Source organism: Anguilla rostrata, chromosome 3, assembly GCF_018555375.3.
Source record: "Anguilla rostrata isolate EN2019 chromosome 3, ASM1855537v3, whole genome shotgun sequence".
NCBI classification, from domain to species: Eukaryota; Metazoa; Chordata; class Actinopteri; order Anguilliformes; family Anguillidae; genus Anguilla; species Anguilla rostrata.
In genome coordinates this window covers 70410422-70429075 of record NC_057935.1, presented here as the reverse complement: position 1 = coordinate 70429075, position 18654 = coordinate 70410422, and the positions used below count along the sequence as shown (strand labels likewise).

At 47.3% G+C, this 18654-nt stretch overlaps 2 protein-coding genes across 2 annotated transcripts in view; one reads left to right on the top strand and one right to left on the bottom strand.

Moving 5' to 3' along the window:
* Window positions 1-14807, bottom strand: part of ccnyl1 (cyclin Y-like 1) — a 20949-nt gene extending 6142 nt beyond the window's left edge. Inside the window, exons 1-7 of the mRNA XM_064329585.1 lie at window positions 13540-14807; window positions 7644-7718; window positions 6038-6072; window positions 3845-3945; window positions 2278-2313; window positions 1887-1938; window positions 38-157 (exon numbers count right to left, since the gene is read on the bottom strand). Coding sequence (XP_064185655.1) covers window positions 38-157; window positions 1887-1938; window positions 2278-2313; window positions 3845-3945; window positions 6038-6072; window positions 7644-7718; window positions 13540-13693 — 573 coding nt within the window. The 5' untranslated portion in view covers window positions 13694-14807. The remainder of the gene's footprint in view (window positions 1-37; window positions 158-1886; window positions 1939-2277; window positions 2314-3844; window positions 3946-6037; window positions 6073-7643; window positions 7719-13539) is intronic.
* Window positions 14808-15103: 296 nt separating this feature from the next.
* On the top strand, window positions 15104-18621 carry mettl21a (methyltransferase 21A, HSPA lysine). Its single transcript, XM_064329590.1, has 4 exons — window positions 15104-15779; window positions 15939-16097; window positions 16592-16703; window positions 17193-18621. The coding sequence occupies exons 2-4, from the start codon at window positions 15948-15950 to the stop codon at window positions 17588-17590; spliced, it is 660 nt and encodes a 219-aa protein (XP_064185660.1). The 5' UTR covers window positions 15104-15779; window positions 15939-15947; the 3' UTR covers window positions 17591-18621.
* Window positions 18622-18654: the final 33 nt, after the last annotated feature.

Sequence of the window (18654 nt, the reverse complement as noted above, 5' to 3'; positions counted from 1 at the left end):
AATCCACAGCGGGGGCTGTGATCGACAGGCGGCTCACCAGGGTGACGATGGCGCACTCAGCCGTGAGCTGGGCGGCGCTGAACAGCGTGCGGACGAAGCGGTAGATCAGCTTGTGCTCGGGGTCCACGCGGGAGTAGTCATCAGGAACGCGCTCTCTCTGAAAGGCAGGCGCAAGCGTGCGGTCAGAACAGCTCACCGCTCCCGCACACACACACACACACACACACACACACACCTACACACAGCTCACACACACACACACACACACACACACACAGCTCACAAACACACACACACACACACACACACACAGCTCACACACACACACACACACACACACACACAGCTCACACACACACACACACACACACAGCTCACACACTCACACACACAGCTCACAAACACACACAGCTCACACACACACACACACACACACCTACACACACACACAGCTCACACACACACACACACAGCTCACACACACACAGCTCACAAACACACACAGCTCACACACACACACACACACACACACAGCTCACAAACACACACAGACACACACACACACACACAGAGCTCTCACACACACACACACAGCTCACACATACACACACGGCTCACACACACACACACAGCTCACAAACACACACAGCTCACACACACACACACACACACACACACACACACACACAGAGCTCACACACACACACACACACACACAGCTCACACACACACACACACACCACACACACACGGCTCACAAACACACAGTCTGCTTTCTACAGCACACATATGATTACACTCACCCACCTTCCTGTTCACATTAGTCACCGATACACCTTCCCTCCTGCCATAAGTCCTGTAACATGGTTTATTTCCGATACACTTTTCAAACCTCGCCCACTGTCTACAGATACAAAATTAATCTGAGCCAACTGTGGAATATACTAGTTGCGCCAATATTTGTGTTGAAAATGTCTCACACTGTCTCTATCAAATACATATTATATATAAATGAAATACGTAATATTTAATACAGTATAAGACTGCCACCTACTGCAAAATGTGGCTGCTGTTCAGTGCAGTATGTTTACATGCATGCACGCACGCGCACACAGACACACACACACACACACGCACGCATCGCACGCACGCACACACACACACACAGCTCACACACACACACAGGTTCACCCTTTCTGTGCAGGCCATGAAAGGTTGATGCAGCCACGGCATCACCTGAGAGTACAGCTGCACACTGAGGTGAAGCGAGCACTGGAGGTTTTATCACTAAGCCCCAGGCCCACAGAGCAAACGGAAAATAACAGCACAGAACTGACGGGTCACATCTACTGAGGAGGCCTGCAGCTGCGGTAATGGTGTCAACAGGCTGTTAGCCAGGTACGCTACTACTAGCCCTGCCTCAGTAATGCCTTAGATATACCCTAATGTGTGTTTACGTTTGCACGGTTCCATAAGACACATTAACTGCGTGTGTGTGTGTTCTATTAACTGTCGATACGCGGCTTCAATAGCGCTGTTAATGGACACTTGTGGTGGGAACTTCACAGTAAAACTGTTTCCTTTTCCCACCCCACACGAAATTTACGCTTACACCACACAGAAGTGCGCTGGGACAAAGCGATTTTTTTTTATTGCTTCTGAAAGGTTCTATATGGTACTGAAACGGGAAGGGGGGGCCCAGACACTCAGTGAAAAGCAAAAGCAAAACCTGTGTGTTCGCCAGGAAGGCAGAGATGCTGATGATTCAACACTGCCCCCTAGTGGAGATTTTACAAATAGGCACAGTGTATCCTGGAAAAAGTATCCATCGGGGGCTGTTAGACACCCCCCCCCCGCAGCCCCGTTACACCCCGCCCCTCACTCACCGACAGGGGGTGCTTTTTCTCGTCAAATATGTCCAGCGACCGGTCTGAGTCCCTGGGGAACAACCACATTGTGTTAACACAGAAACACGCACACACACACACACACACACACACACAAACGACTGGGCACGGTTATGAAACGCTCACACCCCACACGTATCCAGTGCGCTGGGCACGCGACACAAAGCCTCCTAAGATGGCGGAGCGTGCTGAACGTAATCGCCGCGGACCGCGAACACGGGAGGAATGCGCCCTGACGCACTCGCACGCTTCTGCTCGAGCGACTCCTCCCCTCACCCCCGGAAAAGGGACGGCCAATCGCAGCTCTCGCACTAAGACACACTTCACACAACACTACAGCTGGCGGTGGGAAAAAAAATCAGAAACTTACCTGTTTTTTATGTGGTAGTATATTGCTAACGTTACACTGAAAAGAAAGGGGAAAGAGAGGCAGTTAGCAGTTAAATCTCCCAGAAACCTCAAAGGGCTTTTATTGTTGTTAAAGATGACATTACGTATCGTGTTTGCACGGCTGGCTGGCTGGCTTTGTCCAGAGAGAGTATGCGCAGTGGGATTTCTAAAAAGGGCAACTGAGGTAAAGTGCATTGCGCAAGAACACAAAGACTCGGTCCCACCAGAGCCCACTCAGGCCTGTGGCCTGACCTCAGTCTACAGGGCAAACGATGTCATTTCACAGCGCCTGCCAAACATGAGGAGGAGGATGACTATGCCATCAGAGAGCAGGCAACGCTACAGGGCAGCCATCTTCATTCCTCGTCCTGAGGGGTCGCAGAGACTGCTGGTTTTTGCTTTCGCCTTAATATCAGCAACCAATCCGGACCCAAGAAACCAGGTTACGGTTCCCAATTAGACCCCTTAGCTCCGCCCCCCTGAATGTAATAACCACGTAAAAATCATCTGAACCATTCCATGAGAAATTAACACGACAGTTCACCTCCCACACTTCAGTTAGGTCCCCATCTCTAAGTGTTCCCATGTCACAGCCTGAAGAACTTCATACTAAAAGATGCAAAACATGGTATGCTTCTTAAATATTCTTTCATAAAACTAAAGTATTATATAGGCCTCTTCATGTTCATCCACGCCCAACAAAACATAAAAGAATTTATCAGGTTATGAGATCTTTAAACCGGCATCAGGATTATCCTATAAACAGGAAGATATCAAAATGTAATAAAGGCAGGTACACGAGCACACGAAACTACTACTTCATATCTCATATTCATATCTCATAACTGATAACTGATGTGGAATCGAAATGAAGTGTAGTCTAATATGATTTCATATTCTAATATTCTCTCATTTTTACACCACTCTCTCTTACTGTGCTCATTTATTCATTCCCATTACCATTCAATTACAGCGTGGAGCAATCATTCACTTTGCACGTGTGGATTAATTTCCAAATTACCATATTCAATATTTTACTGCCTGTGCTAATGAACTTGTGGCCTGAGGGACGGCGATCTGCAATAAAACTCTGGAGTATTAGCATCTGTATGCGTCAGCGCAGAAGATTAGAATTAATATCGAGTGTGATGCATTTTTAATTTAATGACCTCTAATGAGACTGTTCAGACTAAAATATGGCACTGAAACGAAGTGAAACTAATTTTACGACGGGGGATAAAAAATTGCGGTTTGCTCCCAAGCTTCCAATTAAACTCTGTCAGCTCAATACCGCATAATTGTATTATGGAAAATCACGTTAGGCAAGCGCGGCGCCCCGCTCGCGAACTTGTGCTAGAACGTGCGCTCGCGAGCCTGTGCCAAAAGCGCGCGCTGTCACTGGGAGACGACGAGCGTAGATTCTAAATGACGTCGTACGGAAATTCCACTCGGCTAACGGCCGCGAACTCTCACTTAAAGAACGGCGCCGGCTAAATCCGGCAGCAACTGAGGCAGCCGGTAGATGTTTAACGGTCAGTTCCGCTCACCATTTGATTGTGCTTTTGAGGTTGGGCTGGCTGACCGTGCTGTCGTCTATGAATATCGTGGAGCAGGAGCTGTACTTCTTGGTGAGAGGACCCGGGGACACCTGGGAAAGGAGAGCCAATCGTAATGAGCATGTAGGAGGGGGCGGGCCCACTCAGGTATCCAGGTGAACCGGAGACCCCTAAACTTCAGCAAACCATCGGGCCATTTTCAGGCCATGGATACAGCAGACCCAGAACATCACCAAGGATACATTCGAGCGTGCACATAAAAAGTAATGCAGTTTACACCAAAATCAAGCAGTATACCATTATTCCACAGACCATCATTTTCTTCTATTAAAAGAAAGGGATTTATAACATTATTCCATCCAAAATCAACACAATACAATATTTACTGTTAATGTCAAACAAGTGGCCGAGTCTGGTCGCCGTCGCGCGCACACAGCTGTTTTACACCTGTTTGTGCGGAGAAACTATGACACATTCCACACCGCAAGACGGGTCGTTTGAAATACTGCTCTGAGAAATCGGCTATAAATAACCCGCGATCGTACCGATGCCCGCGCTCAAGATAATGCCCTGAAATGTCACTGGATCGAGTGACAGGGCATGTGTAACTCCGCACATAAGAGTTAGGTTCATATAGGCGCGAGCAGAGAGTATGGCCCTGTCAATCTCCTGGAAGCTATGGCCCATGACAGCCACTAGAGGGAGCACCTTTACGGCACTACATCCACCGCTTGAGAACAACGCCGCTGCATTCAAATCTCAGCACAGCACTTGCTGTTGCTGTGATATTCTTAGACATTCTCATAAACGTTTCACCCCATTACTTGAAAAGACATTGGCTAAATATAGCAGCACAGCATAAGAGATGCTTAGAAGTAATTACGAAGAAATAGTGGAATATGTAGTTACCGAGTCATTTACAAGTAATAACTATTAATAACTTTTATTATTTTTCTTTTCATAATTTCATTATTTACCTTTTATTTATTATTTTTCACAACAGGTTTATATGTCAAACACATCAATTTTATCACGACTATGACTTTATCATGACGGAAATTCTCTTTCTCTGGTGACCACTCCATCACGGATATACTCTGCCGAAGGAAATTAACCAGGGCTGGTTTACGGTGGCAAAACCAACAGAAGAACATTTATGGAATTAGCGCCTTGTAGCATCGCTACCACTAGCATCGCTAGCATTCTGACAGGTGAGCGACCCCCGATGGCTAATAATATAAACCAGAATGATGCTGACTCTGGCTCTACTCATCTGAATCTGTGAAGAAACACACACAGGGAAAGCATCACACCACCAAATGTGCACGCGCACAGGTTTGGTTCTAATCCTCCTCCTCCTGGTACTGAATGTCCGTGGTAACTCGGCTACAGGGCAGAACTGCATTCTGGGAGTGGCTTTGGGTGAGATTTCCCCTGCCTACCTGTGTGCAGCTACTCTGCTTATTTCACTAGCATTTCTTTATGAATGTAGCAGCACAGAGCTAGCTCAACCCAAGATTTCACAGAGAAATATAACCCAACACTGTACCAACACAGCATAGGAAGGACACAGCCACATACACACACACACACACACACACAAAGGAGAGACAAACACACACACACAATGGAGAGACAGACACACACACGTAAGAGAGAGATAGACGCATACACAGATATAAGAAAGACACAAACAAATACACACACACTGGAGAGACAGACACACACACACACACAAACACACAGGAGAGAGACAGACACAGACCTCACAGTCCACTGTGATGGACACAGTCAGTTAAAAGGCATGTGGGCAGTAAGGGGGGGGGGGTTGGTTAGCATACTGCGGGTAATCAGTAAAGAATCTGCACTCCCCCTCCCCATTCTCTCATTCTCTGCTGTGGGTGGGGCTGGGGGGGAGGGGGGGGGGGCAGAGTAAACAGGAATGCAAGACATGCAGGGAGCAGCGGAGGGGGGTGAGGGGGGGGCGGGCACATCACAACTAATTCAATCATTAAAGCCAGCCTCTTTTTTTTGCCACTACTGGCTTTTTGCAAACGTACATAATTTTCACAGTTAAACAGTTTAGTGTATAAATCTAATCACCCAAACATCCTTTTCCCCATTAATTATTTACACCAAACATTTACACCAAACTGCCTTTTCCACTTTTAGTGGGCTACTTACGTGGTTTATGTGATTACTTTTCCTTTTATCTCGCACTGGAAAAAAAACAGAAAAACAGAGAAGGTAGCGTTAAGGATGAAACTGAAACAGGAATCAGGAACAGACAAGTTCATTACTCGCAGGGCAGCAGCTAAAACCTGCTAAAGATTTCATGAGGCAGGTACTTTAACTCAACTCACTTAAACATACTGCACTTCACTTCTCAGAAAATGAGGGAAAAAAAAACTCATGTAAAAAGCAGAGGTCTGAATTGTAGGGACTGCACTGTAGTCAGGAGACCACGGCTCTGTTGATTTACAGGTTCCAGGTCTGGACGGATCTGTTTGAAGTGCGCTTTGTGCTTGGAGCCCTCTGGTGAAGTGCCTCTGTACAGTGATTTAGAGCAGTGTGTGTGTGAGGCTATCAAAGCCAGCCTTCAGGGTCTGAGCTCCTACACTACAGTAACCCAACACGGCGGCAGGTCAGTGATAAGTGTGTGTGTCCTTCATGGCTGCTCCATACGGCACGGACCGGCTGCCCCCCCCCCAGGATGTTTATTCATGATTACGGCCAAGGGCAAGGGCCCCCCCCTGAGTGAGAGCCGCACCGCAGACAGCAATGAGCTCATTCTGCTGACTCGGCACCCCCCCCCCCACGATCACAAAGTGCAATCTGATTTATTAGTTGATCTGACAGGGACAGTGCACATCAATAACACTTCTGTGAATGAGCCACAGTTAGCCAGGCAGGCTCAATTTCATCTGTGCTACGTGTTTTTGGTCGTGGGAGGAAAGCGGAGTACCCGGAGGAAACCCACGCGGACACGGGGGGAACACGCAAAACTCCACACAGAGAGGATCCGTGCCAGCCGGGACTCGAACCCAGAACCTCCTTTTCGCGAGGCTGCAGTTATAATTCTTAGAAGACACTGAGTGGCATTTTTATGTTACATATGTTTGCAAACCCAAAGTCTTCTAGCTGCACCTAAAATACTAAAGACATACCCAGACATTTAACACTGCTTACCACCAAGTGTCAACTCCTTCAAATAATTTAGAGGAACATACAGACATCAAATTAAAGTGTAAACGAGAATCAAAGAGCTGGCTCTATGCTCTTCTGGGTCATCGCCCGCTCACTCCGCCACAGTGCTGCCCTGTAACTTTCGAGCAGAGGAGAGGCTCTGCAGAACTCAGGTATAGAATTACCAGATTTGTCACGCTGCTTTGTATCCGACAGGCCTTCTAAATGCCCCTTACACTCAGGGGCACTAAATCAACGCAGCAACAAGAGAAAAGGTGTTCTAGAATTCCCAGATTAAAGCAAAGAGCATCTAACAGGTTGGTCCTAGGCCAGTGACAGCCAACCCTGTTCCTGGAGGTCCGCCTTCCAGGCGGTTTCAATTTCAGCCCTGATTTGGCACACCTGACTCTACTAAATAAGCAGCTCAACAGGATGCTGAATGATGTCAGCTGCTGAACGAGGTGTGGCTTTGTTAGGGTTGTAGTGAAATCCGACAGGACGGTTCAATTGCCTACCTGGCTGACCCTCCTTCCTCTGCTCTGAAAAGACGTTCGCAATCGATTCGTTGGGTTTTTACGGTCAGGAGGGCGGGGCCGGTACTCACCGTCCGTCTGGGACTTGCAGAGGAAGATGGTGCTGGCGCGGGCGTGGTCCGAGGGGTTGGACTCCGGAGCCAAATCTGAAAGAGACAAAGGTCAAAGGTCACGGCGTGCCACACACCTGATGTACAAAGTGCCTTTTCAGGGGATGCAAAGATTTATTATTTTCTTTCATTATTATTATTTGGCGCCAACACGGCGAACAGCAAACTCTGACTCTTCACACTAATAAAGGAGCCTCTTCCTGCACAGCTCAGATATCTCAGACTTCAAGGCCGGTGTCCCCACAGTGCCCATGTCCCCACAGTGACCGTGTCCCCACAGTGACCGTGTCCCCACAATGCCCATGTCCCCACAGTGCCCATGTCCCCACAGTGCCCATGTCCCCACAGTGCCCATGTCCCCACAGTGCCCATGTCCCCACAGTGACCGTGTCCCCACAGTGCCCATGTCCCCACAGTGCCCATGTCCCCACAGTGCCTGTGTCCCCACAGTGACCGTGTCCTGACAGCGTCCTGTATTAGATCAGTATCGCAGCGCTTTCTCCAGACCAAGCCCATTCCACGGGTGTGTTAATGAACCACACCCACCACGCCCACATGAGCTGGCACTCCTGTTTGCTTTTAACCCCCGTGTCCCTGTCCCGCTCGCTCTCGACTGAGCCCTTATGACATCACTCACTTCCTGTTTTCCGTCCGCTCGGCCTGCCCGTACTCTGAATCGGGAGATGTGGAGATAAAAAAAAAACATTTCTCAGAAATCGAGCTGCCGCCTCCCGTTAGGGCGTTTCTGAGAGAGAAAGAGCAGCCGGGACGCAACCCCACAACAGCCCGCTGTTTGCAGGGCACTGGGAGCGGGATGGGACCCCATAACAGCCCGCTGTCGGCAGGGCACAGGGACTGGAGTGGGACGGGACCCCATAGCACCCCACCGTCTGCAGGGCACTGTGAGCGGGATGGGACCCCATAGCACCCCGTCGGGAATACAGAACGCCTCAGCTGCAACGGGAAACTGCAGGGGAGAGGAAAGCGTCCATCTCGGGAACCGGCGACACAAGCTTGGGAACACCCACTCACACACGCACATACATACACACACACATTCTGTATGTGTGTGTGTGTGTGTGTATCACACAGGCAGTTTTTAAAACTCTTGCCAGACTGGGACATGCCTTAGTGATGGGCAGCATCCTAATGCCCCCCCCCCCCCCTTGTTGGCGCTATGGCAACCACCTCATACCAGGCTTCGTTACTCCTGGCTGAAGTTCCCAGACCCCCCCCCCCTTCGAAACATTCCTGGAGCCATTCCTATCAACACACGGCATCTGTACGTCGAATTGGGGGGGGGGTCTGGGAACTTCAGCCAGGAGTAACGGAGCCTGGTATGAGGTGGTTGCCATAGCGCCAACAAGCTCAACACTGCCCCAGGGGGCATACCCAAACAAACCCCCCCGACTGCCAATCTGACTTCGCTCTGCCTGGGAAAGGTGCGTTTCTGTTCCCCCCTCCCCTCCCCAAACAGCATGCCGTGCATTTCAGTTAGTCTGCCTCAAATGTGTGCCAAATCAAGTACAAGATCAAATATGTGCCATAATCAAGTACAAGATCAAACGTGTGCCAAACCACGTACACCAGCACAAGACACTGGTGCTGTGTATTCAGTAAAGAGAAATGAACCCGGACGCTAACTCTGACGCCTTTTCTGCCCTGGATAGGTAAATAAAATGGATAAGTACACCGGCTTGAAAAGTTTCTTTGGTTGCAACCAGAGTAAATTATCTCTAAGGGTTTCTATGGTACCCACTAGAGTACGCACTAGCTCGAAAAGTTTATTTGGTTGGCATTAGAAGACTGAGAATAAGTGCCCCATATATTTCAGCTTGGTGATAGTCAAACTTACTTTAGTCCTCTGAAGCCCAGATTGCTTAAATGGGTCCTGGCCGTGTACAACTGTACAGCAGTGCATTAAAAACTCAATCTCAAATTACACGGCTTTAGCCCACGTCTGTGCATTTACACTACAAATGCAGTAATTTGTGATTTGAGCTGGTGGTTATATTCCATTTCCTTTCAGACTACTTCAGACGGGTCGAGCTTTACCCGCGCCTGTGGCGTCTTATTCAAAAATAAACGTTTTAAAATACAATGCGCACGTACCCGAGGAGGGGCTTGCAACACACCCAATCCAAAGTGGCAAACGAGCACAGGGAATTAGCAGCGAATTAGCAGGTGTGTGTGTGTAGAACAACAGGTCTGCGCACCCTGGGAGAGACACAGCCCCATTCACCGCTGTGCATGGTGTTAAGCCTCTGTTGGCTCAATAGAGATCCAGCTGAACACACGGACAGCGGGTAAGCTAAGCTAAGCTACGCTACGCTACGGGAGGGGACCCTTCATAAGGGTGCGGGCAGCCGGCCAGGTCAGCCCAGGTAGCCAGACTGATCTGATAAGAGCGCTATCGACCGCTGCCGTTGTTACGGCTGGAGGGCCCTCCCGGGGGGGGGGGGGAAATAGAAGTCATCGTCCCCGGCAACCCAGGGGGTCGTCTGATCACCTGCGGCGTGTGAAAACCCCGTCGATCTCTCCAGCGATCTAAACCGCAGGTAACCGTGGGTAACCGCACCGCGGCCGCGTGAAGCCGAGCCCCGGGTTCGACACGGGACAGCGAGGGCGGGGCTCTGATGTAAAAAATAAACGAGTGCAGCTTTCACTACAGGGGTACAGCCCGGCCAAGAGCAGCCAATGCACAGCCCAACAGGGGTGGGCGATATGCTGCTTATTCCCCATGAAGAAAGTTCAGCATTACCTGTAATGCGTTTAGCCTACTCTTCTTCAAAGCATATTGTGATCTCATGGTGTCAGGCGCCCATAAATATTGTGACATAATCCTGGTCCACATTTCCCTTTCTTTACAGCTCAAAGCAAAGAATCCCATCCCTGGTTTTCTGGTTTCTTCTCTGTTTTTTTTGTTGTTTTTTTTTTTTTTTTTAAGCCTCTCCCCCACAATTCTAAAAATGACTGTCACAAACCCACAACAACACCAACAACGCAGTTTGTTGTCTCTCAGGATCTCAAGATGTTGAGCAAAGACACAGCTTCCACTGAACCACTGTTTGGATTTTAAAATACGCCACGCATCTGACCTCTGAACCCAGATTACTGGCTGACCTGCAGGCTCCAGCCTTTTCATCTGACCATCATTGCTTCTGAAAGCTTCTCCCCGTTTCAAATCAAAAGCTCCCTTAACTAATAAAAAATTCACTGCGAGACCTTATTTATCAGGATTCTTTTTTGGTTCGTGGTGACCTAGACTAAGGCAGGATGTGGAAAAAAAAACCTACAGCTGTAAGTGACATCTTTTCTTTAATTCTGCACTTTGCTTTTAACCTAGCAGCCCCTCCTCATACACAGGGGAGGCTACAGTCTTAAATTTCTAACTTAATTCATCCCTTCACAAGAGAGCTTAAGCAGAGTCCGTAAAATACTTGAATATGTGGCATATCCAACTTTTTCATAATTATTGATACATTTGAGTACCAGAGACTGTGAAGGGGAAGGCTATTTATATGTATAAAGAAAAGTAGGAAATCTGTCCTCGTTTAGCATTTTCACACTTCACTGAGATGGGGGAGGAGGGGGAAGCAGAGGACACAGAGATGGAATCACAGTACTAAAAGAACCACAGACCTTACAGACACACAGGGCGAGGGAGGGGGGGGGGGTGTATGCTCTGAACAGAGTTATCAGAAATATCTAGAAAACAGAAATATCTACTCGACTTTTGCCCCCTAAAACCTTTCCCCCAAAATGAACTCAGATCAATTCTGACATGTTCACACTGGCCATTTATAAACCAGCACTTCTGAAAGACAACTCCAGAGACGTTTCCCAGGGTGCACTTCAAAGCTGGACCATGTAAGATGACCTGTTCCAGTGGGATTTTCCACCCTTTGAAAGAGCAGGTTTTTTGGAATGTTTTTTTTTTTTTTTTCTTCCAAAGTTTGAAGTCAGTGTTCTAGAACTCTTTCAACTACCAGCAGCGATTGTGACATCAGCATTAGAATTGCAGTTAAGAACATTCCAATCAGGCATTTGTGATCTTACTCTTTGAAGGGTTAACCGGCATAATTGTGTGACCGATTTCAAGCTCTGTACCACAATGACAAATAAAATGCTGAACTTGGAAAGCGCCCAGGAGTCCTTGCCTTCCGCACACTTAGTCCCACAGCTCGATAACGTGCAATGGAACCCCAACAATAAAAATCTAACGTAGATAAAGGAAATGCAGCGGGTGTTCAGGACCATCCAAGGCTTCATGGTCACTGGCCAGACACCACGGCAGAAATGTCCCACAACAACCCGAAAGTGCAGACGAGGTAAAGATCACGAGCTGTATGATTTCAAAATCAAACCTATCCCCCCCTTTAAAAAAAAAAAATCTCTTCAACTTTCCCAGAGGTTTTTGATCTCCCCAGAAGCCCTTAGTCTGTTTAAATATCCATCACGCTCCTTCTGAAGAAATCTTCACTAATAAAGAACAAAAAATAAAATCTTCAGCACCAATTCAACTAACTGTGTTTGTACGCGCCCACACTGGTCAAAAGATTAGCCTATCTACTGGGGTAAAATGCACTCTATCACTTGATTTACAGCGAGTATTCTTCTGTGTATACTTAACAAACAGCTTGTGCTTACCACAAACAACCAACAGCAGCTTACATTCCCCTTGACCTACAGCTACCGTGCAATAGAAATGTTCGCAATAAGGCAAGAGAACGTATGTAGTGCCATCAGGACCTCTTTCATCTGCATGGGTTTCTACGGATAGGCTATCTGCTTCAGTCTACCTCTTTAGGGTTTTTTTTGCATCTGTGAATGGCGAGTAGGAGCGCCTTGTTTTCATCGCCAGAGCCCCCCCCATGCGGATGCCCGCCGGTGCGCAATGAGGCAGCTGCTGCCCGGGTCGAATCCCGTAGTAAGAATTCCAAGAATTGCTGGCAGAATTCCTGGAGGCTCAGCCATTCCCCAGTCGACCCCACTCCTAGTCCCCCAGCAGGTAGAACACTCGCTGTTCAGGTACCCTGGAATGTCTCAGGATCGGAGGTGGCAACAGCTGAGGGCGAGGATGTGTATTGGGGTATTGGGGGGGGGGGGGGGGCTGGGAGGCCGACGTGGATTATAAAAGTCAGCTGGACATTTTCAGGAGCCTATTTTTGTGTGTGACCGTAAGAACTTAACCCCAGTGAGTAAAAGTGACACTGAACATCAACAGCTGTAAAAAAAAAAAAAGCCATGTGACCACTGATCAATGCCGGCCAGACATAGGACATGACTTTTGACTGATGTCAAATATGGATCCTCTAGCCTATGTAAAGGTCTATTACTGATGCTTGGTGTGTGGCTGTGTCTGATTAAGAGAAGCCAGAAAGCGTTTTGTCGGTAGTCCACATGCCTCAACACTTCCTTTACGGCCCTGAATGCTCATCGACAGTCTGTACAACCACAGCTGGAGACAGACTATAAAAGCTCTAACGTCTTTGTGAAACAGGGCAATAAAGTTCAGTCCTTTTGAATTGGGACAGAGAGTAAGGGTTAATCTACAAAAACGAGACAATTGCATTCTCAGTACTGTGCGAGGCACCATAGTAAGGAACACACTTCCATCTTATCACCAAGATACCAGCTGCTATGTGCTCTGCAAAGTTTACCCTGGCAAGAGGTGAGCACGGCATTAAATTATGGAAAAGTGCCTCGCTTGAAAGCATAATGAAACCCTTCAACGAAATCGCCTTTGAAGCATTATTTGTCAGCACAAACCTCTTGTGGTTTGGGCTTGCCCTGGGTACGCAAAAACTCCCTCGCAATCACGGGGACAGATTCGGGGCGTGAGCGAGACACCTACCGTCTGGCACCTCTCTGTCGCTTATGTGCTGCAGGTACGGGCCGGTGTCCTCGCTCAGGTCGGTGTTGACCTGGTAGTCTTCCTGGCGGTCTGGTGGTCTCGCGATCTTCGGGCTCCCCCGGGGGGACACGCAACACGCCACCGTGTTCCCCATTTCTGACTTCACACAGTCTTAACACTGGGGATCGAAGAGTGTGTGGCCGTTCCCGAGCTAGCCAGTTAGCTAGCTAACAGAGTACAGCGTGTTCAATATTCACACCTACCTACATTAACTAAGAACTTGATGGCGACCGATATTCAATTTGAGCACTAACTTAATTGGAACTGGTTTAAAAATAGAAACGCTAAAACTGATACAAATGTAGTGTATGACTAGTTTTACACACACGAAATAATAGATAAAATTCAAATAACTAACTTGATTGATAATACAAAATTAGTAACATGCCTTTCCCTATACGAGGGCGTGCTCGTACCCACATTTGGTGCTGGTATTGGTGCAGTTAAGACGCTTCAATACAGCTTTCGCGAGCTGATCTGACGGTCGTCAAAGCAAACGATAAATTGTTGATTGCAGTGAAGTTATCAAGTCAGCTACGAACGATTCACCTTAAAATCCGAACAAACTAACTAAGCAAGCAATCTAGACATGCAATCTAGGCACTCAAACCGATTGAGAACTTACTGAATATGGTAACTAATACAGTCGGCAACTCAATCATTGTAGTCTTTCCAGCTAACCTACCAATAAGCTAGCTACATTCATTTAAAGACGATTATCTAGCTAGTTAAGCTAACTAAACTGGCTAACGTCACAGAACATTTAAATCCCTTTTCCGTCCTAATACTGCAGTTGAAATTAAGCAAAACAAGTTACTGGCTAGCAAGCTCGCTTCCCGACATGCCGTTCAAACGGTAAATCACCGATTCGAATCCGAGTTCTCCAGCGGTCCACAGTGTCCGAGACTAGCTAGCAAGCCAGATCGCTTCCCACTCCCGATCGTTCAGAGAATGGATCAATCCCCAACTATATTCCGAGGCGGTAGGCCTTCAGAAAGTGCCTGTCCTTCTTTTAGTTCAGAATGATTCCAAGCCAGAGGACATGCAAGTCTTTATCCTGCTTGAGCCGTCCCGGAACTCGGTTGTTGTCCCCGGCCTGGTAACGAGGATCCCCCGCTATCCCCTCCGCCCAGCCGGCCAATTCAGTGATCCACTCCCCGCCACCAACGCCATCTGTTCCTAACGTCGCTACCTGGCAGGAATGCAAGACCCGCCCATTTTTAAATTCCATCAACTACGATTGGACTGACAATCAAAATAAACAAATACCCTCTAGCCATTGGTTAAAATCCATGTCATTTAAAAGGGTCACGCGTTGATTTGCCATATACTTACACAGATCTGTCGTCTTATTTGTCTACAAAATGTAAAATAATTCACACATTTTTCTTACTGATCCATTGTTATGTCAATCATCTCGCACCAACCTTCAAACTGAAATAGATGTCTACCATTTGATTAAATGAATTCTTTGATCTGATTGGACACAAACTGTGGTGTAGCATAGCCCACTTAATACTTAAAGCAACAGTATACTTGTTGCAACTGTGGCTTGAAAAAGTTTAAGTTCTTAAGTCATCCGTCAATAAATTGTTTATTCATTTTAACGGACCTGAGTTCATTTTCCGTTGCCCAAAAGAGACTTATGAAAAGCTAGAAAGCGAAAATATGTCGACAGCGAACCTATTTTCTGAGACAAGCTGAGGTTCTCTGTTCCGATGACGTGAACGAGCAAAACGCTAGCTACAGCGAGCAGGATTATACAGTAGCAAATATCTCGCATCTGCTAAAACGTCTTTTCAAAGAATGTCATATTCCGCAAGTAATGTAGATAATCTATTGTAGACGAACGCACGGTAGTTTCGGTTGAGTTTAGCTTTAACTGTGCAATGTATATATTTCTATATTGGCTCGTTGGGTCGCTATCTAGATGCTAGGTGTCAGTATGTGTGTTCAATTTCACTTTCTCACTTTCGAGTGGACTCGTTTACGGCGAAATTAGCTTTACGTGATGGTTACATACAATGTTAAAATATAAGTAATACTAACTAGCTCAGTGCTAAGAAAATTTAATAAGCCAATAAACACAAATTTTGTTAAAGACGAATCATCGACTGAGAATGGTCTGTTAGATTTACCTACGCATGCGTTCCGAGCAGCTGCCAAATTCGTAGACTACTGTGAGTATGCGACGATGTTGGCGTGCAAATGAGTGTTGTGTAAACTATAAAAAAATAATTTCATTCTCTATTGCGAGCAGTTATTATTCTGTAATGCTGTCAAATGTTACATTGGGTGTGATTTAAGATAATGGTTTTTTTGTCATTTTTTGTCAAAAGCTTCTTTAGATGATGGCACTGGTACCCTATGATCGGAATTCTATCCCCGCTCTCTCCAAACTTCACGATCCTTCGGTCGAATTTCACTTCGCAAACCGCCGGTTGCGTCTTACTCAGGACTGGAACCGGCTTGGAGTGGCTGCCGTGGTGTGGGATGCAGTGAGTGTTGTAATTGTGTTGTTACTGCGTAAACGGCATCGTCGTGGTGTGGGTACATGGGACACGGGTACACTAGGTGACTCGATAGACAGGATGAACCGGCCAAACAGTTCAAAGGTGCAAACTGCTTAGTTTTTATTTCAGATATTTACTTGTGAGCAGGCAACTTGTAGCCCGCGGATTCTGTCGGGAAGAAGGAAGAGTATTCGGTGACTTCTAAGATGCTGCTCTCTAGTTGGATCCACATGGGAATAGGCTAGATACACAGAAAGAGGTTTAGAGCCCATGGAAGCATGTCCAAAATGATGTTACCACGGATCTATACAGGACACATAGGTATTTACTAGACACACACACACACACACACACACACAACATTACCAAGGATATGGAAACTAGATAAACACAGACTAAGCTGATATAAAAAAAAAAAAAAACTTGTGACCGGTAAATCCCCGTGAGGATGACGCATGCGTGCTTCTGTCTCTGGACAGGCTGTGGTGCTGTGTATGTACATGGAGCTGGGCCAGATCGAGCTGGCGGGCAAGGCTGTCATCGAGCTGGGGGCGGGCACGGGGCTGGCGGGCATCGTGGCAGCGTTGCTAGGTGAGCGTTCGTACACGCGACTCCTCAGGCTTCACCCCTATAAGATACGATTTTGATTATTGGTTTGATTTCAACGGTTTAATATTTTCCAGTATCGCAAATTTTGCTATGATACGATCCAAAACGATCCGATGTAGTGAAAAACTATCTATATATGATCCAGCAAACACAATCTTGTTACATTGTTCACATACTTAGTGAGTCTGTTTCCACCATCTACTTGTTAAACTTGCACCTGAAGTGCCTTCCTCTGGCCTATGAGAGAAGTTCATAGACAAGACTGGTGTCAGAAGTGGCTTCATGACACGTTTCATGAGAGCACGTCTATCTGCGTTCTCTCAAGTTGGTAGTGGAGGTTGTAGGTGCACTTGGGCATTCCAAATTGAGAGCGAAATAAAGCATTGAATATAGTCAGCTGGTATTGTCTGCTGTGCGCTTGTGTGTCTGCCATGCTGTATGACCAGGCTAATTGTACAGGCCTCCCCCCAGGTGCCAGAGTAACGATCACAGACAGAGAGCCAGCCCTGGAGCTCCTGCGTGCCAACGTGCATGATAACGTTCCTCCAGAGCAGCAGGGGGCAGTGGCGGTCTCAGAGCTCACCTGGGGGGAAGGGCTGGAGCGCTACCCGGCGGGCGGCTATGACGTGGTGCTGGGGGCGGACATCGTGTACTTGGAGGAGACGTTCCCGGCCCTGCTGCGGACCCTGGAGCACCTGAGCTCGGACGGAACCGCGGTGCTGCTCGCCTGCCGGATCCGCTACGACCGCGACGTCGCGTTCCTCGACACGCTGCGCCAGAGCTTCGACGTGCAGGAGGTGCACTACGAGGCCCAGCGGGACGTCCACATCTACAGGGCAGCGAAGCTGCAGGCCAGGCGGGAGCTTTGATCCGAGGCTCCCGGCCTTGAAAGAACTTCGTCGCACGCTTGAGGGTCTCGAAAGGGAGTTTGATTCAGATGGACCGTATGGACTGGCATTTAATTCACGGGGCCGTGGAAAATAAACGCCAACGTCTTAAAAATGGTGAAATTACAACGCAAATGTGTGGGAGAGTATTGTAGCTCATGGTAATAATCCATTGTACGTGAAATGATGTTGTGTTCAAGATGCTCTAAATTTGGGCTGGAACCCAGAATTGTAAAGTCACTGCTTTGTCCAGCTATAACAGGACGTCCAGTACTGTAAAAATCCTCAAATACTGAGACTTGTTCCATTAATATCGGGCCTATATTTTAAAGGCATTCTATGCAGGATTTTTTAGCTTTGCTGTGGTCCTGTTTACAATCTAAGAAGTTTCCTCCTCCGTCTTCAGCCCTCACCCCAAGGAGGTTACCTGTCCAAGTCACTGACACTCAAATTCTTGAGAAACTACCGGTAAATTTCTCCCAACAATTACTGGGGATCACGAGCCGGACATCCATGTACAAATATTTTGTGAACACTCCACTCGTAGGAAAGTACGGACACAGGAGCAACACGACACAGGGTGGAGTTACTTTGAAAGCAATTTAATGTGGCATTACATAAGTCTATAAAAGGCTGGTGCAATAGATTGTTGTCACAGAAGGCGCTAAAAAGGAGATGTGGGCATAGGTTATTATGGTAATGCGGAAGCGGCGAGCCTTCTCAGCATCAAAGTTAGTACGTACAGCGCAGTGCCAACTCACTGGAACACAAAAAACGGATGCTAGTCAGCATACAGTATGTACAACATATTGTTTAAAATTATACTTGTTAAACTGCCATTATACAAACTGCACAAAAGGTTAAAAAAAATCTCCCCGTTATATGGAGCTCCAAAAACACTATAGTCCCACTCCCAAAAATAATTTTACAGTTTTCTCACTGAAGAGTGCTATTCTTTAAATAATGCAGAGAAAATTACTTGGACTTTTAATACAGGTGATTCGCTGAAGGTTCACGACAAGGTTGTCTTCTTATTTTCATCATTT